This window comes from Chiloscyllium plagiosum, chromosome 35, assembly GCF_004010195.1.
Source record: "Chiloscyllium plagiosum isolate BGI_BamShark_2017 chromosome 35, ASM401019v2, whole genome shotgun sequence".
NCBI classification, from domain to species: Eukaryota; Metazoa; Chordata; class Chondrichthyes; order Orectolobiformes; family Hemiscylliidae; genus Chiloscyllium; species Chiloscyllium plagiosum.
In genome coordinates, this window is record NC_057744.1 from 38,947,367 (window position 1) to 38,969,713 (window position 22,347).

Genomic DNA, 22,347 nt, shown 5'->3' on the forward strand with positions numbered 1-22,347 from the left:
CAAGTTAATGTCTGTATGCTCCCTGTCCCATGTGAACAGGATGTACCCGGGTAATGTCTGTATGCTCCCTGTCCCAGGAGAACAGGCAGTACCAGGGTAATATATGTACGCTCCCTGTCCCAGATGAACAGGCAGTACCCAGATAATGTCTGTATGCTCCCTGTCCCAGGTGAGCAGGCAGTACCCGGGTAATGTCTGTACACTCCCTGTCCCAGGTGAACAGTCAGTACCAGGATAATGTGTGTACACTCCATGTTCCAGATGAACAGGCAGTACCCGAGTAATGTCTGTATGCTCCCTGTCCCAGGTGAGCAGGCAGTACCGAGGTAATGTCTGTACACTCTCTGTCCCAGCTGAACAGTCAGTACCAGGATAATGTGTGTACACTCCCTGTTCCAGATGAATAGGCAGTACCAAGGTAATGTCTGTATGCTCCCTGTCTGAGGTGAACAGGCAGTACTCAGGTAATGTCTTTATGCTCCCTGTCCCAGCTGAACAGGCAGTACCGAGGTAATGTCTGTACACTCCCTGTCCCAGGTGAACAGTCAGTACCAGGATAATGTGTGTACACTCCCTGTTCCAGATGAACAGGCAGTACCGGGTTATGTCTGTATGCTCCCTGTCCCAGATGAACAGGCGGTACCAGGGTAATGTCTGTACACTCCCTCTCCCAGGTGAACAGGCAACACCCGAGTAATATATGTACGCTCCCTGTCCCAGGTGAACAGGCGGTACCCAGTTAATGTCTGTATGCTCTCTGTCCCAGGTGAACAGGCAGTACCAGGGTAATGTCTGTATGCTCCCTGTCCCAGGTAAACAGGCAGTACCAGGGTAATGTCTGTATGCTCCCTGTCCCAGGTAAACAGGCAGTACCAGGGTAATGTCTGTATGCTCCCTGTCCCAGGTGAACAGGCAGTACCAGGGTAATGTCTGTACACTCCCTGTCCCAGGTGAACAGGCAGTACCAGGGTAATGTCTGTACACTCCCTGTCCCAGGTGAACAGGCAGTACCAGGGTAATGTCTGTACACTCCCTGTCCCAGGTGAACAGGCAGTACCAGGGTAATGTCTGTACACTCCCTGTCCCAGGTGAACAGGCAGTACCAGGGTAATGTCTGTACACTCCCTGTCCCAGGTGAACAGGCAGTACCAGGGTAATGTCTGTACACTCCCTGTCCCAGGTGAACAGGCAGTACCCAGATAATGTCTGCATGCTCCCCCTGTCCCAGGTGAGCATTTGGGAGGAGCGTCAAGTACTTCCTGTCACGTGAGGCCCATACCTGATGGACAGAGAGAGCCGCACCCCCCAGATACCGAGACACCGTCAGAGAGCCGCACCCCCAGATACTGACAGAGACAGAGACAGAGACAGAGCTGTATCTCCAGGGATCGAGCGCTGGTATCTCCGCCTGACAATGATCGAATCCAGCCTGAAGTTCGACCCGAAAAGAGATGTAAGTTTCCGGATTGTAGTCCACACTTTCTCTCCGTTCCCTTTCTGTTTCTGAGTCGGTTTAAAAGAACTGAGCTCCACAGATTAATATTTAACCAAGGTCTTCCGTGCCAGGTTGGTGCTCAGGATTGGAGAGTGCAGAATTCGGTTTGGCGCTGAGCACTCGGAAACTTCCTCGAGGCTCTGGACTGGGCACAAGTTTCACCTTGGAATTAAAAAAAGTTCAAATCGGCAGTAGCACACCGCTGGGGAGTCAGGCAGCAGGCTGACTGACAGCCAAATCGAGATTACCTTGTAAAAGCAAAGTATTAGGGATGCTGGAAATCTGAAATAAAAACAGCAAGTGCTCGGGATACTCAGCAGGTCTGCTGCATCTGTGGAGAGAGACTTAAGAGTTGATGTCTCGAGTTCCCTATTATTCTGCTTCAAAACTAAAATATAATGGAAAACAATGTCCCTCTTGCCCTGTCAACAGCATAAAAAAACGAGTGGAGGGTGCTCAGAGTCAAAAAAGTGGTGGTGGTAAAGGAGTAATTCAAAGGTGTAAATGTTAGGTTTGAGAAGGAGAAAATTTGTCCACTTTGCTGACAACAAAACCAACAAGGTACAAACCAGACATGGCTGGAGGTTGTAATCAAAATGGAGGACAGAGGTCATTCTATGAAGTTATTGCACTTCAGTTGAGGACTGGAGGCTGTAAGTTGACCAAGCAGAAACTGAGGTGGTATTGTGTTGAGCGTTACAGGAGCAGTGTAGCAGACACAGTACAGAGATGTTAGCAGCATGTGAACAAGGTAGTTCATTAAAATGGCAAGCAACTTAATGATGTCCATATTGTATATTGAAATATTGTAAACTCTAAACTCAGAACAATGCCTGGTTTAAAGGTTCCTGTTTGAGGTCACATGGAAAATATACAAAATGAATTTTGAATCTTGTTGGAATCAGATTGGGAGGAGACATGTTTCGTAGGAGATATCCAACGCCTGTAATGCAACTAATGTTTACTGTTGCACTTTGGTTCTGATGGAAAGAATAATTTTGGAATTATAGAACTGGTTATTCAGCTTTGACTCATGAGAGAGAATATTTTCCTCTGTCAGAAAATTGTGGATTTAACTTATGCCAGAGACTTGAATAAATAATCCAGGCTGACACTCCCAGTGCAATACGGAGGAAAAACTGCACTGTATCGTCTTAAAGATGAGATGTCTGCCCTTGGAGCTTAATATAAAAAGTCTGATGGCACTTTTAAGAACTGTCACTTTTCCTACATTATATCAATGACACTATTTCTGCATTGGAGCACTGGTTGTGAAAAAAAAATTCAAGGAATGTAGGTTGAAACACAAAACTCAGAGTAGGAGATTTTATTTAATCACATGCATGACCTCACTGAGCGATTAATGCAGGCAGTCATTGCTGTGCAGGACTTGTATCTATGGAACATAGTGTCCATACCAGTCATGGTTCTGAATTTTTGTTCTCTGACCCCAACAAGATGAAAAAAATCTTGTTATTCCACTACTTAAGGTTACCGGATACTCTCCATTATTCCCAAATGTTATGAATTATAAACAATCACAGAATGCTGGAGAAACTTGGGTCTCTCAGCATCTGTGGCGAAAGAAACAGCATTTTCAGACCTGTTAAGTTCCTTCAGCATTCTGTTCCAGATTTCTAACATCTGCAGTATTTTGTCTTTATTACAAATTTTAGGATGGGCAGAATCTCCAGTAACACCATGCTGTTTCTCAGTTCCAGTGGGCAAATGTAGAGCAACGTGCTGGATTTATAATAGCTGCTATATTATGGCAGTCATTGTGCCATTTGATATTAGTTTCCTGTCTCGTGTATTTTTAGGGAAGGAATAAAGTGGAGAGAATTCTGCCTTGGCTGGGTGGTATAAAACCTGTCATAGTTCTGTGCAAATTTTAAAAGTGAGGGGTTTGTTTTTGAGTGAGATGCATCACTTCAAATGGATAGTTTACTCATGTATTCCATAATAGTTTTGAGTTAGGGTAGAAGAGATTTTGAACCGTGGAACCATATTTGTTCTGTAGTCTGTGAGCGGCACAGTGGTGGCTGAGTGGTTAGCACTGCTGCTCCACAGCGCCAGGGACCTGAGTTCGATTCCATCTTCAGGCGACTGTCTGTGTGGAGTTTGCACATTGTCCCTATGTCTGTTTGGGTTTCCTTCCACAAACCAAAGATGTGCAGGTTAGGAGAATTGACTGTGCTAAATTGCCCATAGTAGTTAGGTGCATTAGTCAAGGTTAAATAACAGGTAGGGGAATGGGTCTGGGTGGATTACTCTTTGGAGGGTCAATGTGGACTTGTTGGGCCAAAGGGCTTGTTTCCATACTGTAGGGATTCTAATTCTAAATTCTGTACTCTCATTTTGTGTATCACCCAAGTATCGAAGTTCTCTAACTGCTGAAAGGATGGGAGAACATCGGTGATCTAATTTGCAAGAGTTCAGAGAATAAATCCAGATTTATACTATTTGAATAGAAAGTGATGTAAATCTGAAGCTTGAATGTGAGAATTTTGTTTAGCATTTGGCATTCATTAATGTTATTAGCTTCTCCTGGTTGTGGATATTGTTGCTAGCTTTAAGTTGTTTTGTGTTTATTACTCAGGATAGGTTTCAGGCTTTCTGGATTTAGGAAGCCTGGGGAATTTTTCTCGAACTGCTGAACAAGGTCCTGTTTCGATACAGTTACTATTGTTGAGAATACAAGATACAGGGCATAACTGAGGCCTCATAAGGTACAGCAGAAAATGGTTGCTAACTTAACTGAGATTTGATTTTTAGAAGTGGGAGATTATAGGAGGGAAACTGAGCAAAGCAGAGAAGGTTACAGCATTCTGGGAATGAATGAATTATATTGCAATATAATTAAAGGACAGAGCATTTGTAACTTAAGAAAAAAAAAACTCCCAAGATGTCCCAAATTGTTGTGTGCTTAATTGAGTTCAATTTTAAAGAGAACATAGTAACCTATCTGCATATAGCAGGGTCCCATAGACATCAATGAGATGATTGAGCAGTTTTGAGGTAGTGTGTGGAATAGTGGGATTGAAGAAATGGACAGTGAGCTTTTCAAATTAAACTTGTGCATTCTTAGAAATCATTCAGTTTCAAATATTTGAAATCTGAAACCATAGAGGTCCAGCACCAATTCTTGTGTTAAAGATCAACAGTCTACTTCCCAACCTGACTGCTTCTAATAATTAAGTCAATGCTCATTTAAGAGGCAACAGCAGTCTTAAAAGATTGTGGACGAGTGATTCTATACTTTAACATAGTTTAATTTGTCCTTGCTCCTCCCCTGTTGTGATGACTCAGGACATGACGGAATGGATGCGCTGTAGATACTCACCAGTTTTGCCTGTGTTGCTTTGAACTGATTAGTCATGGCTGTGAATTTATTCGAGTTTATTTTAAGATGTGGGCGGGTATTACGTTTCTCTGAAAGTAAATGAGTAATCAGAAACTCCTAGATATGACCGGGACTCATCCATCATTCGCAAAAAGCAACTAAAAAAAGATGCAACATTGAAAGATTTATTTTCCCCATTTGGATAGATTAGGATTCAGTTGTTGCTGCTCTTACTGTGGTTATAGTCCGAGGTAAATGGTCAGTGTCTTCTCACTGGTAAAACGGTCTCAAACAGAGGCAAAAAATGGTAGAAAAGTTGAGTCAGCTCCAACATTGTGTTATATATGTTCTGAGGAAGCTTCACTTGAACTGAAACATTAACTCTGATTTCTCTCCACATATGCTGCCAGATCTGATGAGCTTTTCCAGCATTTTGTTTTTATTTCTTATTTACAGCATCTGCAGTTCTTTTGTTTTTTTATTTTGTTATATTTGTGTCAGTGGTAGCTCAGTGACTAGCAGTTTTGGTGCTAAATCAGTTGGTTGTATTCAATCCTGACTTCAGAGTCCTGAATACACAGCTCAGGCTGGATATTTGCTGCTGTACAGCAGGAGTGTTGCACTGTCTTTTGGACAAGATATTAATCTGAAGCCTTATTAAGTGAAAGTTACACTTCAGCTGTGATTGGACTTTGTAAGTACTTCACTCATAGCAAAGCTTTTGGGGTTGGTCTGAGCTTGTAAAAATCACCCCCTCCTCTTCCTCCAGGACCTGACATCAACGCTCCTACCCTGCCAAACGTGATCTCCCAATCCTCCCTAAAAATCACCTTCCTTCTAGTAAGGAGCTCCTTTTGCAATTATTGTTTGTAGTGTTTAATAATTTTACTTTAGAACTCTTTGGTATGTAGCTCTATAGATGACTGCATCTTGCGTGTATCCAGACATTCCTTATAGTGCATTGAGGGTTTCTGGCTCTACTATTTTTTTTCAAGCATGAGGATGAGATCCCCACTATCCTGTGGATGAAAGCATTCCTCCTTGACACCTCTCCAATATTTCTGACCACTACCTTGCCACTATTTCTGACCATTACTTCAAATCTGTATACGCTAGTTATTCATCTTTCTGGTAAGGGAAATGGGTTCTTCGTATCCGCTCTATTCAGGCTTCTCATAGTTTCTCTACTACAATTAAATCTCCTTGCAACCTCCTCTGTTCCATTTAAAAATAAATGCCCCACTTATCTAGTCTTTCCACATAACTGAAATTTTCCTCGTGTGGTTACATCCTCCTAAATATCCCATTTCTCTTTTGTGACTGGATCTTTCCTGGAACGTGGATCCGGATTTTCCTTTGGCCAGATAGATGTTTCTGCAGCATAGATGGTATTATCTATCAGGATCCTGCAGAGTTCCCTGTGAAATTGCTTGGGAAATTGAAGATTCTCATGGGCAATTTACTTAAACCTGGAACCCTCTGAATCCATTTAAATCTGAAAATTCAGAGGGCTTTTCTGCAGCTAAGTAAGTAGTTACCCAAGAAATGCAAAATGATTTAAAAATCTAGTGTAACCCTTGGATAGCTATTATACTGTACCCCCACCTCACTTTGTGACACTGCAACACCTTTTCTTGAGGCCCCACTGCCTTGGGACTGAAAGCCCCTTCCCAACCTGGCAGTCCTCCCCCTCCTCTTCCTCCAGGACCTGACATCAACACTCCTACCCTGCCAAACGTGATATCCTAATCCTCCCTAAACAGTGGAATACTTATTTGGCCTCATTTCCACATGGCACCCTACCCTCCTGGAACTTGCCCTTTATGGGATCTGTTAAAGTTCATCTGTTTAATGATGAACTATAAAATCACAAAAGCTGGCAACCAATGTTGTGATGTGGTTTGACTTCCCCTAACTGTCCTACACTTTGAGGATCCTATCAGATTTAAAGTGTGGTTCCTCATTTCCGAAGGAGTTCTGATTGAGAAAGAACTTCACACTTCAGTTCAATGTAAAACGCAGAAGTAGAATAGCAGTCTGACTGTGATTGTTACTCTTTAGAAAATCCTGCCCGTGGTGACCCGAATTGTATGCAGTCATGTAGCTGTATCTAACTACTGTTATATATTTCTAGTATAACCTCAGCAAATAAAGAAAAGCATTTCAAATGCTGTCTTAACTACCTTATCTATCTGTCCAGCCATTGACTTGTATCTGTGGACATGCACTGTGTGATTTCTGTACACATTTCAATATCTTACCATTTATTATCCATTCCATTGCCTTGTTTTGTTCCCCAAATGCATTACTTCTGAACTGAATTTTATTTGCCTTTTTTCTGTTGACCTAGTTAGCCCAATGGTATCTTTTCCAGTCTACAACTTTCTTCCTTATTCTTAACCACAATCAATTTTTTTCAACTGTGAACTTATTGATCTCAGGCTTTTACATTTAGGTGGCATAGTGGCTCAGTGGTTAGCACTGCTGCCTCATAGCACCAGGGACCTGGGTTTGATTCCAGGCTCGGGTGACTGTCTGTGTGGAGTTTGCACATTCTCCCCGTTTCTGCGTGGGTTTCCTCTGGGCGCTCCGGTTTCTTCCCTAATCCAAAAATGTGCAGGTTAGGTGAATTGGCCATGCTAAATTGCCCTTAGTGTTCAGGGGTAAATATAGGATAATAGAGTACGGAAATGGATTACTCTTCAGAGGATCGTTGTGGACTTGTGGGCCAAAGGGCCTGTTTTCGCACTGTAGTGATTCTGTAAGTGTAAGTCATTGATATAAGCCTCCTTAGATTCCATCCTTTGATTTCAACCACTGAGCTAATTATAGATCCAAATTGTACCTTTCTGCTGGATTCAGTATGTTTTTACTTTCTGACCAATGTATTTGTGGGACTTCATGCAACATCTTGCTGAAATACACATGGACTATATAAATACACATTAACCGACATCTTATTTCCTTCTCAAAACATTCAACCAATGTCGTCAGAAACAATCGTCTGCTAACAAATCCATCCTGGCTGTTCGCAATTAATTGATGCTTTCCTAAATGATCATTAATGCTGTCCCTCAGAGTTTTTCCAGTAATTTTCCAATCGCTACAACTGAACTGATTGGGCTATTGTTTCTTGATTATTCCTCGCTTAATCTTCACTCCTTCCACCACCGCCTCGCAGTGTACCAGATACGAGAGACACTGGGAACTCAGCTTGGCTCCTTTAACAGCATCTTCCAAACCCACGAGCTCAACCACTTGAAAGGATAATGGCAGGAAATGCATGTATGATCCCTATGTTACAGCTTCCCTTGGGCATCCCGTTGCCTTCGTGATAGAACTCAAAGGGCAGTGATGTTAAAAATAGATATGTGCATTTATATTGCACCTTTTACAACTTGAGGACAATTTTGTATTTAAGTAGTAGTTACTGTTAGTGACTAGTAAATGAAAGCTTGTCGAGAGTTGCACAATGGTTTACATGCCATTCATTTCTGCACTGTAAGTTTCTATGACTTCTATGTATTTCTGTTATTGGTCAGATTTGAGAGATGTTTATCATTTTGATTGAATTGTGAATTTAGATCATGTGATGTAATCTTGATTATAGTATCCTATGGCAACGATCAGCTTTTACAGCAATTTAATGACGTGGAAATTCTGGCACACCTTGCCCTTAAGCAGGTCGCTGCTGGGAAATGCAGGAGCTGTACTTTTACATAAAATAGTCACAGCAATTGCTGCTGCTTCAAGTAAAACTAAGAAATCATAACTATAGTCAGCCAAGTAATGTCCTTTGAAAATGTTGTTGCCGCTATGGCACAGCTAGAACCTCCTAACGAAAGCCTTTCAGTTTGGAAAGCTCTGGATTCAAAGCTGATTCCAGGACTTCAGCACAGGATTGCTACTTTATTGTATCAATCTGGAGGACATGCTGCTTTGTGGAAGGTCCTTTGAACAAAGAACAATGAAAATTTACAGCCCAGGAACAGGCCCTTCGGCCCTCCAAGCCTGAGCCGATCCAAATCTATTGTCTAAACCTGTCGGTCAATTCCTAAGCATCGTAAATGAATCTTCCGTGCCTGCCTCTACCACCTCTACTGGTAACGTGTTCCAAATGCCCACCACCCTCTGTATGAAGTACTTACCATGTGTATCCCCCTTTAAATTTTCCACCTCTCACCTTGAAAGCGTGACCTCTCATTATTGAATCCTTCACCCTGGGAAAAAGCTTGTCTCTATCCACACTGTCTATACCCTTCATGATTTTGTAAACCTCAATCAGGTCCCCCCTCAATCTCCTTTTCTCTAATGAAAAAATCCTAACCAACTCAACCTCTCTTCATAGCTAACACCTTCCATACCAGGCAACATCCTTGCAAACCTTCTCTGCACCCTCTCCAAAGTGTCCACATCCTTTTGATAATGTGGTGGCCAGAACAGTACACAGTATTCTAAGTGCGGCCGAACCAATGTCTTGTACAATTTTAACATGACTTGCCAGCTCTTATACTCAATACCCCGGCCAATGAAGGCAAGCATACTATATGCCTTCTTAACCACTCTATCCACCTGTGCAGCAACCTTCAGGGTACAATGGACCTGCACTCCCAGATCTCTCTGCCCATCAACTTTTCCCAAGGCTCTTCTGTTCATTGTATAATTCGTTTTAGAATTAGACTTGCCTAAATGCATCACCTCACGTTTGTCTGGATTGAAAACCATCTGCCACTTTTCTGCCCAACTCTCCAGTCTATCTATATCCTCCTGTATTCTCTGACAGTCCGTTATGCTTTCTGCTATTCCACCAATCTTCGTGTCATCTGCAAACTTGCTGATCATACCAGCAGTGCCCTCTTCCAGATCATTTATGTATATCACAAACAACAGTGGCCCCGATACTGATCCCTGTGGAACACCACTGGGCATCTTTCTCCATTTCAAGAAACTCCCTTCAACTACTACTCTCTGTCTCCTGTTGCTTAACCAGTTCTTTATCCACCTAGCTAGAACACCCTGCACACCATGTGACTTCACTTTCTCTTAGTTTATCATGGGGAACCTTATCAAATGCCTTACTAAAGTCCAAGACTTTGAGACCTAGTATTTAATCTGCATGGATCTCTGAAGGTGACAGGATATACTGAGAGAGTAGTCAGCAAAGTATCTTAGATTTCGTAAAAGTATTGAGAATCAAATCAGTGACATTATGCTGCACCTTTCTGAAACTCTGGTTAGGTCACAGCTAAAGTATTGTGTCCAGTTCTGTCATCAAACTTGAAGGATGTGAGGGTCCTTGAGGGAGTGCAGAGGAGAGGTAAGGGCAGTAAGAGAGTGGTAAGGGCATGGTAAGGCTGTGGAATGCTCTACCTGCTAATGTAGTCAACTCAGCCACATTCGGGAGATTTAAACAATCCTTAGATAAGCACATGGATGATTTTGAGATAGTGTAGGGGGACGGGCTGAGAATAGTTCACAGGTTGGCACAACATCGAGGGCCGAAGGGCCTGTTCTGCGCTGTATTGTTCTATGTTCTGTGAGATGACTCCAGGGTTGAGAGATTTCAATTAAAGGTTAGATTGGAAATGCTGGGATGGTTGTTCTTGGGGCAAAGAAGTTAGAAGGTAGATTTGCCAGAGGGCTCTTTATTATCCACTCTAAACCTTTGCAGGTTAGTGTAACCTTCGGGATTTCTCCACTTCCATGCAAGTAAGATTAATTTTGTTGGTAACCCCATGAATATTGCACTAACCATTTCCTCACTGTAAGCTTGATGCTGATAAAGGGCAGACCAAAACTATTCTGTGTGGTAATGGCCAATCTGATCAAATCATCACTCAAAACATACCACACAAACTCAGAAAGAGCCGATGGTTACAACTTTTGACTCTGAGTCTACCTCAGATGACCCTGGAGTGGTAGGTTTTTCAAAAATATGAACAGTGGGTGGAGCTAGGTCCTTCAAGCTCTTAGTTTGCAAATGGCTTTTTTTATAGATATTTTTATTGGAAATTTAACATTTTTACAAGTTTACAAAAATAAAAAGAATCCCAAGTGCACACATTGATCTACAATTAAATCTTAAATAAATAATAACCAAAATTTAACAAAAGAAAAATACCGAGGGAAAAAACAAAACTCAACTAACTACTAATCCAACCTACAGCTAACCAGAGTGTATAATTAAGTCTCTTATGTTATTCAAATAAGAGAAAGAAAAAAAACCAACAGATAACACAGAAATTGGATAGTGAGATACATGCTCGGAATGTATTAACATCAAATGTAACAAAACCCGTATTCGTGCAGGATTCCTCTCCCAAGGGGCCCCGGATCAGCTACGTTCGCAATCTCAATTAAATAAAAGCCCTTGTTGGGATAGCCGAAATATCTGTATTTATGTAATTCAAGAAGGGCTGCCATATTTGATGAAATAATTCGGTCTTTTGGTGCACCATATTTGTAAGGAAGACAAGGGGAATACATTCCATAATTAATCTGTGCCAATTTGAAAGTCCAGGGGGGCCCTCAGCCTCCCAGTTTACCAAAATATTTTTCCTTGCACAGAAAGAGAGAATAGAAAATAATCTCTTCCCGTGCATATCCAGGGAGGGTAAGTTCGAAAAGCCCAAAAGGAGAGATACAGGGTCCATTCTAATTTCCGTTCCTAAGATTTCTGTCAGGGTATTTGCTATTTTAGTCCAATATCTACAGATCTTATGACAGGTCCATAGGCAATATACAAGAGTGCCCACCTCTATTTTACATTTGGGACACATTGGAGATGCTCTTGCCTTGAATTTTGCCAATCGATCTGGTGCTATATGGGCCCTATGAAGTATCTTCAGTTGGATAGCCTGAGTTCTGTTACACGTGATTCTTCTGGCGTTTTCCCAAATGTAATTCCACGTTTCTATAGAGATTTCTAGTCCCAATTCCTGATCCCATGTTTTAAGCAGATTGTCCATATCTCCCGATACTTCATCATGTAGTAAATGATAAATAGTACTGATGGAAGATACCCCCATTGGTCGTAGTACTCTACATTCTCTATCTAATTTATAAAGACTATCTAAAAACGTAGTCTTCTTCTGTATGTAATCTTGAATTTGGAAGTATCGAAAGAGGTCTCCATTAGGTAATCCAAAATTTCTGACGCAGCTGTTCAAAAGACATCAGGACTCCTTCTTTAAATAGGTCCCCTAAACATGAGATACCCCTGGATCTCCAGAGTTTAAAAGTGGCATCTGTAAACCCCGGTTGGAATCCCCATGCTCCCACTATCGGAGCATAGGGGGATGTTTTATGTGAGTTGCCCTCATTTTGCTGCATTATATTCCAAGCTTTAATTGTGTTTAGGGTTTTTACAGTAATCCGTAATGATTTTCCTTTGTCTGAAAATAAAAGGTTAATAAGTGGGCATTTTACTTGAGAAGCCTCGATGTCCAGCCAAATTGATTGCGGGTCAGACAAGACCCAATCAGCTATGTAACTTAATAGGGAACTTCCCAGATTTTAGGAAATATCAGTTAAGTCCAATCCTCCCCTTGCCTGTGAAAGCTGTAGTTTCCTCAGCTTAATGAGGGGCCGTCTATGATTCCAGATAAAGGAACCCAACCAGCCATATAATTTATGTAGTGCCAGCCTCGGCAACATCACCGGAAGCATTCTCATAGGGTATAGGAGATGGGGCAGGACATTCAATTTAATTAGTGCTATTCTACCCAGCCAGGAAATTGGAAGGTCTCCCCATTGCTGGAGGTCCTGCCTTATCCTTTCCAGTAAATGCACAAAGTTAGCCTTGTATAACTGACCAAATACTGGGGTAATAAAAATGCCTAAATATAAGAAACCCTCCAGGGACCACCGAAAGGGAAAGTGGGATCCGTCCACTAAGTGGGGTATCATAGCAAGGCCATTGGCATAGCCTCCGATTTTGAGAAATTAATTTTATAGCTAAATGTATTAATAACTTGGATTAAGCGAGGTACGGACATCAGAAGATTACTGAGGAATAGAAGAACATCATCTGCATAAAGAGTAATTTTATGTTTACCTGTACCAATCCTCGGGGCCGTTATATTAGGGTCAGCCCGCATTCTGCTAGTGGCTCAATTATTAGCGTAAATAACAGTGGCGAGAGAGTACATCCCTGACGGCAGCCCCTACCCACACTGAAGCTATCCGAACCTAATCCATTGGTAACCACAACTGCTTTGGGATTACTATACAATGTTGAGACCCATTTGGTAAACACCTTTCCAACGCCAAACCTTTCCATTGTGTAAAACAAATATGACCATGCAACCCTATCGAATGCCTTTTCTGCGTCTAATGAGACTACTACTCCTGGTATCTTTCTTTGATGGCAGGCTTGGATCATATTCAAAACCCTTCTAATATTATTGGATGATCTGCGGAACTTAATAAACCCCGTCTGATCCTCCTTTATAATATGTGGCAGTACCCTTTCTAGTCTCATTGCTAATGTTTTAGAAAGGATTTTTAAATCTACATTTAGCAAGGATATTGGTCTGTATGACGCACAATCTTCTGGGTCCTTTCCATTTTTAAGGATAGGAGAGATATTTGCCTCTTCCAACGAAGGCGGGAGACAGCCCTGACTGTATGTGTAGTTATACATGTCCATAAGTGGACCAGCCAATATTCCTGTAAATTCTTTATAGAATTCAGCTTGAAAGCCATCTAACTGTTCTAATCCTGTTTTCCAGCACTTGGGCCAAAACCTTTTTGTTTTAGTATCCCAACTGCACCTTGTAGTGAATTCCAGATTCCCACCACTCTTGGTGAAAAGTGCATCACCTCACATTTATTTGGTTTGAATTTCATTTGAAACTGATTACCATTCTACATATTATTGAATCATCTGCAAACATAATTGTCAACTCTCCTATATTCAATTCTAAATCATTTATGTAAACCCCAAGTAACAAGCACTCTAACATTGACAGCTGGACACAGATTTCTGGTTGGAGATACACCCTTCAACCATCATTCTCTTTTTCCAGCTGCCCAGCCAATTGTGGTTATGAATTTTCTCAATTTCCTTGAATCCCACAAAGGACTGGATTACTGTCTTACTGAAAGGCAAAGTGGTAAGAATGGAGGTTGACATGAATGCTGCTCTCATTAATGCCTGGAAGTGTACATCAGAAACAGCTGAGTGACATTGCAATCCTCAAAGATTCTACTAAACACATCTACAGACGAAGTGGTGTTTTGAAGGAGTTGTATCAGTTTGAATGTTCAGCAATGCTATCACACTCACACATTATCAAAGGAAATGTTTGTGCTTCTTGGGAAGAATGTGGTTGGGGAAAATCAAACTCAACTGGACTGAAGTAAACTGCTTGTCAGGTTCTGAGACTGAACTATCATAAATTCTAAAGAAATGTCATTGTTTTCATGGGGATTTGGGAACATGAAATAGATTTCTGTTAAATCAAGGATGAGGATCGAGCAACATGTTGCAAGACTAGATCAATGCATTATGCAATCAGATTAAAGGTCAAGGCAGAATTAGATGCTAGTCAAAACTCATATCCTTGAAACGATAAATGAATTTAATTGGGTCACACCTATCATACTAGTGATGAAAAAAAGTTTGAATTGGCATGTATACACTGATTTTAAAGTCACTATTAATCTGCTAGTGTGCGCCTCATTCCCCAATGAATCATCATTTCACCACAATTAAGAAAATGTCCATTAAATCAACCACATGATGGTCACTGTACTAATCTCAGAATGAAGGAGATAGCTAGGGTTTGACTTCAAAATTGAGAAGATGGAAATATGTACAGCTTGCACAAGTGTTCTCAAACTATCTCCATGACTGCCAACACAGTGGGAATGGTCAGAAAGGCTAGATGAAGAATCCATATTGACTATGCTGAAACGTTTGAAGGGAGAATGTTTTTCAGTGTTTGACATGCATACTAAACAGCCTGAATTTGCCATTGTGAAGACAGTGTCTTTGGAGAAAACTATTGGGAGCTTAGGGAAGATTGAGGTTTGGTTATCTAGAACAACTTGTTAGTGATAATGGTCCACAGTTATTATATCACAAGAGATTATGGACTATCTAATGCAGAATAGAATTCAACATATCCACCTATCAGCTCCTTATCAGCCAACCACTAATGGTTTAGTAGCAAGGTTTGTTTAGGTATTGAAACATTCCTTGAAGGTAACTAGTGCCAAGGATCATTATCCAAAAGACTGAACCAGTGTTAGTTTACGTACTAGAGTTTTCCGGCATTGCTCGTGGTAAAGCGCACAGCATTTGATTTGTTGAAAACACCCATGACAAAGGACATATTGACAAGAAACAACAGATTTGGGTTTTTGAACATGAGAACAAGGCCAAATGCAATGTTTTCCAAAGATGTCAAGGCACATTGGTGAAGAATTACATTGCTGATAAGGAGTGAGTGCTAGCCATTGTTGTAGCATAGACTGGGCCAGTCAGTTACCATATAGACAAGTGAAGATTTAGTACAGAGAAGAAATGCACATCAGCTGTTAGAAACCAGATGGCTGCATTAATTCAAGATCCATAAATAACTCTGGACAAACCTAAAGACAGAACAGAAACTGGAGCATCTGAGGATACCTTATTGTACATTAATGGAGAACACTGTGAGAGCCTCTGAACATTCAGTTATCTCAGGAAAAGGCAATAATGGATAATTTTCCTAGCACTGTACACCCAAAAGTTAAAGTTAAAGATAGAAATAGATGCCTGAGGTCCACCTGAAGCCACATAGGAATCTACTGACCATTGTATACGTGATTGTAAATATTTTCATTGTGGATGTAGGTTTGCTTGCTGAGCTGGAAGGTTTGTTTCCAGACATTTCGTCACCTTACTAGGTAACATCTTCAGTGGGCCTCTGGGCGAAGCACTGCTGATAATTCCTGCTTTCTGTTTATATGTTTGGGTTTCTTTGGGTTGGTGCTGTCATCTCCTGTTCTTTTTCTCAGGGGATGGGAGATGTGTTTGTTGATAGAGTTCCGATTGGAATGCCATGCTTCTAGGAATTCTTGTGCGTGTCTCTGTTTGGTTATCCTAGGATGGATGTGTTGTCCCAGTCGAAGTGGTGTCCTTCCTCATCCATATGTAAGGATACTAGTGGGAGAAGGTCATGTCGTTTTGTGGCTAGTTGATGTTCATGTATCCTGGTGGCTAGTTTTCTGCCTGTTTGGCCAATGTAGTGTTTGTTACAGTTCTTGCATGGTATTTTGGTTGTGAAATAGTTTTGTCTAACCTTGCTGCCTGCGGAATGAACACTACCTTAAAGCTCCTGCTGGACCACCTTGGAATGTAACAGTATATTTCAAGTTTCATCTGCTTTTGCTGGCTTTTTGCTAAATACCTTTATACTTTATTATGTTCTTTGCCACATTTAATACTTTCTCAATCTAAAACTATACTTACTTTCCTTCACAAGCCATGGATATGTCTTTCTTACTAAATCTTGTTTTTCAGTAGTATGTGTTTGTGTTGAATATTTTGAAATGTTTCCTACTGTTCATTGCCATCCAAACACTCTTGGGCAGCTCTTCCCTCATTGATGTATAATTACCTTTAAAATTCCATTTCAGTTTTATGATGCTCACTTTTTTACAGAAAAATTACAAGATTTTCTACGACCTCCACCCCACCCACCCCCATAGCCCTGTACATCTTTTTCCAATGACATTCAATTCCCCTTGATAATTTCATTTGAATCTGCCTCTATCATGCTCTCAGCACATTCTAGATCTTAACCACTGTGCAAAAGTTTTCTCATGTACCTATTCATTCTTTTGCTGATTTAACTTAAATCTTTGCCTACTAGTTCTCAATTCTTCCGCCAATGCCTCAACCCCTTGCAGTTTTAAATAGCTCAATCAAATCTTTCAAAGATCTTTTCTCAAAATGATTTTGTTTTCCAATTGGTCCATATGACTACAATTCCTCAGTCCAGGACTATTCTTGTGCATTTCTATTTAATCTTTTCAAACTTAATCTTTAGTGCACTTGCTAGTGCCTTCACATCTTTTCTGAAGTGTGGCACCCAGTACTGGACCCAGTACTCCAGTTCAGGCAGAACCAGTGTTATTCGCAAGTTTAACCTGCTTACTTATTTATAAACCATGCAGCAATTTAAGGTTTATTAACTATTCTCTGAACTTGCCGTGCAGCCTTCAGTGAAGTTCTGCATTATCTTTCTCATAGTCCAAAGTTCCGTTTTGTTCAGAAACCTTGAGATTGTGCCCTTTATACTTAGATTCAAGTCATGAATAGAAATCAGGAAGATTGACTTTGACCACAGGGGAACTCCTCCATGAACCTTCACCCACTGCCTGAGAAACATGAGCTCCTCACTGTTTCTTTTCACTCAGCCAATTCCGTGTCCATGTTGCTACTGCTCATTTTATTTCATGAGCTCTGACTTTGCTTATATGAAGCGATATCTTTTCTCCCAGTGGATCTTTTACAGTAAAATTACTTATTAATCCTGGTTTGTTGCACAATACTTGATCTAAAATACTTTAGTAATTTCTATCATATTGTCTTGGGAACTTGTCACAAAACAATTTAGTACAAGAAAGGATGAGATTGAAGAGAGACACTTATTTACAAATGTTTGTAGACTTATACTTAAATTATAATTCATGCATGATAATCTCATGGAACTGTGTAATAATACACACAGAACCCCTTCACTGAATATTTCGAAGGTTGCCCAATTAATTCTCTCTCTCGCCTCCTTCCCTACAGTCCTGAAATTTCCCTTTTCAAGTATTTGACCAATTCAATTTTGAAGGTTATAATTTTATCTGCTACTCGCATACTTCCAGTCAGAGTGAATTTTAAATCATAGCAACTTGCTGCATTAGAATGTTGCCAAGTCTTGATTCAGTTCTTTTCTCAGTTATTTGTTCTCTTGTTCTATTGTTTTCTTGTTTTCTTGTTCTCTTGACCCTTAGTTTTCTCTTATTTTGTGACACCCTTCATGATTTTGAACACTGTTACATGTTTCTTTAATTCTTTTTGCTCCATGGAGAACAATCCTAATTTCTCTAGTCACCACGCAACTGAAGTTTCAAATCCCTTGTACGATTCTCTAAGGCCTTGACATCTTCTTGAATGCAGTGTCCAGTATTCAATATAATACTGCAGTTTGGGGCCTAAGCAATGGTTTATAAAGAGTTATGAAGGTAAACAACTCACTTGCTTTATTAACTTGTCCAGCTACTTCCAAATGTTTAGACAAATATAGTCGCAGGTCCCTCTGTTCAATTGTTCAATTTAATTTGTCTCATTTCGATTGCCTTTCTTCACTCTTCCTTACCATATGCGTTGTTTTTTTCCTTCACAGCATAGGATTGCATCTTTTCCAATCTTCGAGGAGAAAGTGAGGACTGCAGATGCTGGAGATCAGAGCTGAAAATGCGTTGCTGGAAAAGCGCAGCAGGTCCGGCAGCATCCAAGGAGCAGGAGAATCGACGTTTTGGGCATGAGCCCTTCAGGAGCTGAAGAAGGGCTCATGCCCAAAGATTGGTTCCCTGAAGAAGGGCTCATGCCCGAAACGTCGATTCTCCTGCTCCTTGGATGCTGCCTGACCTGCTGCGCTCTTCCAACAACACATTTTCAGATCTTTTCCAATCTGAAATCTACTGCTATTATCCTCAATCTTTACTACATTGTGTTTCACCTGTATTTGACTTTATGCTGTTGTGTCCAGGTATCATTTATTAATATATTGAAAAAGAACACTGATCGTGGTACCAACTCCAAAAGAAACCCTTGTACATAGGCCTCCCACCTGCATCATGAGCTGCAACATTTTGTCCCTCAGCCAATTTTGTATCACAGTTACAATTTTATCGTCAGACTTTGTTTTGGAAACAAGCCTGATATTTGTTACTTTGCAAAAAAATCTTTAAACATCACTTGTGCAATTTCACCATGCCTTCATTAATTCTTAGATGAAGTCAGAAGTCACATGACACCAAGTTATTGTCCAACAGTTATGTGAAATCACAAACTTTTGGACTGCTACTCAATGGTTAGGTGAAACTTCACCTGACTAAGGAGCAGCACTCTGAAAGCTTGTGATTTCGGATAAACCTGTTGGATTATAACCTGATATTGTGTGGCTTCTACTTTGTCCCACTCCAGTCTAATATTGGCGCAGCCACATTGCAGCTTCCATGAGATGGGTCCGATTAGAGTTGTCATTAGGAGAAAGTGAGGACAGCAGATGCTGGAGATCAGAGTCAAAAGGTGTGGTGCTGGAAAAGCATAGCAGGTCAGGCAGAGTCCAAAGAGCAGGAGAGTTGGCTTTTTGGGCATCAGCCCTTCATCAGGAATGATTGCAGCTGGCTGTCAGATGTTAGATGCGTTGTTGTCATACTTTATTTGTTAGTAAGAAGTCTTGCCTTTGCATTGTGTTTGACATGATTACCAGACAATCTATAGCAGCTTACAACTAATAAATTATTTTTAAAGTGGAGTCACTGTGATAATATAGGAAATGAAGTGGCCTTTTCTGCACAGAAAGCTCCCACAAGCGTCAATATGATATGACCAATAATTTGTTTTTGTGATGTTGATTCAGGGATAACTTCATTGCTTGTTCGGGTATCAAGATTCTGAGCGTTTGATTTTGCTCTTCAGTTATGAATGTGCTGACTTGATGCGTTGAATCGCCTTTTGTGCTGTGCTACTCGGACTGATTAGGGATAGTCAACATGGCTTTGTGTGTGGGAAATCATGCCTCACTATGTAGAGGTTTTTGAAGAAGTAACAAAGAGGATGAGAGCAGAGTGATCTATATGGACTTCAGTAAGGTGTTCAACAAGGTTCCACATGGTAGACTGGTTAGTAAGGTTAAGTTACATGCAATACAGGGAGAATTAGCCATTTGGATACAGAACTGGCTTGAAGGTCGGAGGCAGAAGGTGATGGTGGAGGGTGCTTTTCAGACTCACTGGGCCTATGACCAATGGTGTGCTACAATGATCGGTGCTGGGTCCACTGCCTTTTGTCATTTATATAAATGACATGGGTGTGAATGTAGGAGGCATGGTAAATAGGTTTGCAGATGACACCAAAATTGGAGGTGGATGGTAAAGGTTACCTCAGAGTACAGTGGGATCTAGATGAGATTGGCCAATAGGCAGAGAAGGCCAAATGGATTTTAATTTAGATATATGTGAAGGGCAGCATTTTGGAAAGGTAAATCAGGACAGGACAATTTCACTTAATGGTCAGGTAAGGACTTCTACACTTCATGATAAGGTCCTGGGGAGTGTTACTGAACAAAGAGACCTTGTTGGGGGGGATGGCCTAGCAGGGGTAAGCTGCAGTGACCGGGTCTCTGGCACAAGGTCCGGCTCTGAGGCCCAGAAGGGTAAGGGGGAGAGGTGGAGAGCACTCTATAGTTAGAGGGACAGACAGGTGGTTCTGTGGACATGGGCAAGACTCTCGGATGGTTTGTTGCCTCCCGGATGCCAGGGTCCGAGACGTCTCGGACCGTGTGTTCAGAATCCTTAAGGGGGAGGGTGTGCAGCCAGAAGTCAGGTTGCGCATTGGCACCAACGACATAGGTAGGAAGAGGGGTGGGGAGGTCATTCAGGAGCTCAGGGAGTTAGGCTGGAAGCTAAAAGCTAGGATGGACAGAGTCATCATCTCTGGGTTGTTGCCAGTGCCACGTGACAGTGAGGCAAGGAATAGGGAGAGAATAGGCAGTTGAACACGTGGCTGCAAGGATGGCATAGGAGGGAGGGCTTCAGGTATTTGGACGATTGGACTGCATTCTGGGGAAGGTACATTCTGTACAAGCAGGAAGGGTTGCACCTGAACCAGAAGGGCACCAATATCCTGGGCGATAGGTTTGCTAGCACTCTTCAGGGGGGCAGAGTTTAAACTAATTTGGCAAGGGGATAGGATCCGGACTTGTAGTCCAGCAAGTAGGTTAGCTGTTTTTCAGGATGTCCAAGAATATAGGGAGACTGTGGAGAAGGTAGCACTGACAGGGAATACTTGTGGACACAGAGATGGGCTCAAGTGTGTATATTTCAACGCAAGGAGTATCAGAAATAAGGTGGGTGAGCTTAAGGCGTGGATAGGTACTTGGGACTACGATGTTGGTGGAGTTGTGGATAGTGAGGAGGGCTGTTGTCTGCTGCAAAGGGGCTTAGATATGATGCAGAGCTGGGCTGAGGAGTGGCAGATGGAGTTCAACCCTGTCAAGTGTGAGGTTCTCGACCTCGACACGGTCCTGTCCCCCTTAGTCCAAGCTGCATACCTCAACACGGTCCTGTCCCCCTTAGTCCAAGAACTCCCCACGTATGTTCGGGACACCACCCACGCCCTCCACCTCCTCCATGATTTTCGCTTCCCCGGTCCCCAACGCCTTATCTTCACCATGGACATCCAGTCCCTGTACACCTCCATCCCCCATCACAAAGGACTCAAAGCCCTCCGCTTCTTCCTTTCCCGCCGTACCAGTACCCTTCCACTGACACCCTCCTTTGACTGACTGAACTGGTCCTCACCCTGAACAAATTCTCTTTCCAATCCTCCCTCTTCCTCCAAACCAAAGGAGTAGCCATGGGCACCCACATGGGCCCCAGCTATGCCTGCCTCTTCGTAGGATATGTGGAACAGTCCATTTTCCGCAGCTTCACTGGCACTACCCCCCACCTTTTCCTTCGCTATATCGATGACTGTATCTGCGCTGCCTCGTGCTCCCACGAGGAGGTTGAACAGTTCATCCACTTTACCAACACCTTCCACCCCGACCACAAATTCACCTGGACCATCTCAGACTCCTCCGTCCCCTTCCTAGACCTTTCCATTTCTATCTCGGGCGACCGAATCAACACGGACATTTACTATCAACCGACCGACTCCCACTGCTACCTAGACTACACCACACCCACCCTGCCCCCTGTAAAAACGCCATCCCATATTCCCAATTCCTTCGTCTCCACTGCATCTGCTCCCAGGAGGACCAGTTCCAATACCGTACAACCCAGATGGCCTCCTCCAAGGACCGCAATTTCCCCCCAGACGTGATCGACGATGCCCTCCACCGCATCTCCTCCACTTCCCGCCCCTCCACCCTTGAGCCCCGCCCCTCCAAGCGCCACCAGGACAGAACCCCACTGGTCCTCACCTACCACTCCACCAACTCCATAGACATCGTATCATCTGTCGTCATTTCCGCCACCTCCAAACGGACCCCACCACCAGGGATATATTTCCCTCCCCTCTCCTATCAGCGTTCCGAAAAGGCCACTCCCTCCGTGACTCCCTCGTCAGGTCCACACCCGCCACCAACCCAACCTCCACTCCCGGCACCTTCCCCTACAACCGCAAGAAATGCAAAACTTGCACCCACACCTCCCCCCTTACTTCCCTCCAAGGCCCCAAGGGATACTTCCATATCCGCCACAAATTCACCTGCACCTCCACACACATCATTTA

At 42.3% G+C, this 22,347-nt stretch overlaps 1 protein-coding gene across 1 annotated transcript in view; it reads left to right on the forward strand.

Moving 5' to 3' along the window:
• The first annotated feature begins 1,203 nt into the window (after positions 1–1,203).
• Positions 1,204–22,347, forward strand: part of LOC122540761 (suppressor of tumorigenicity 14 protein-like) — a 121,133-nt gene continuing 99,989 nt past the window's right edge. The window contains exon 1 of the mRNA XM_043676959.1: positions 1,204–1,453. Within this exon, the coding sequence (XP_043532894.1) occupies positions 1,283–1,453 (171 nt within the window). The 5' untranslated portion in view covers positions 1,204–1,282. The remainder of the gene's footprint in view (positions 1,454–22,347) is intronic.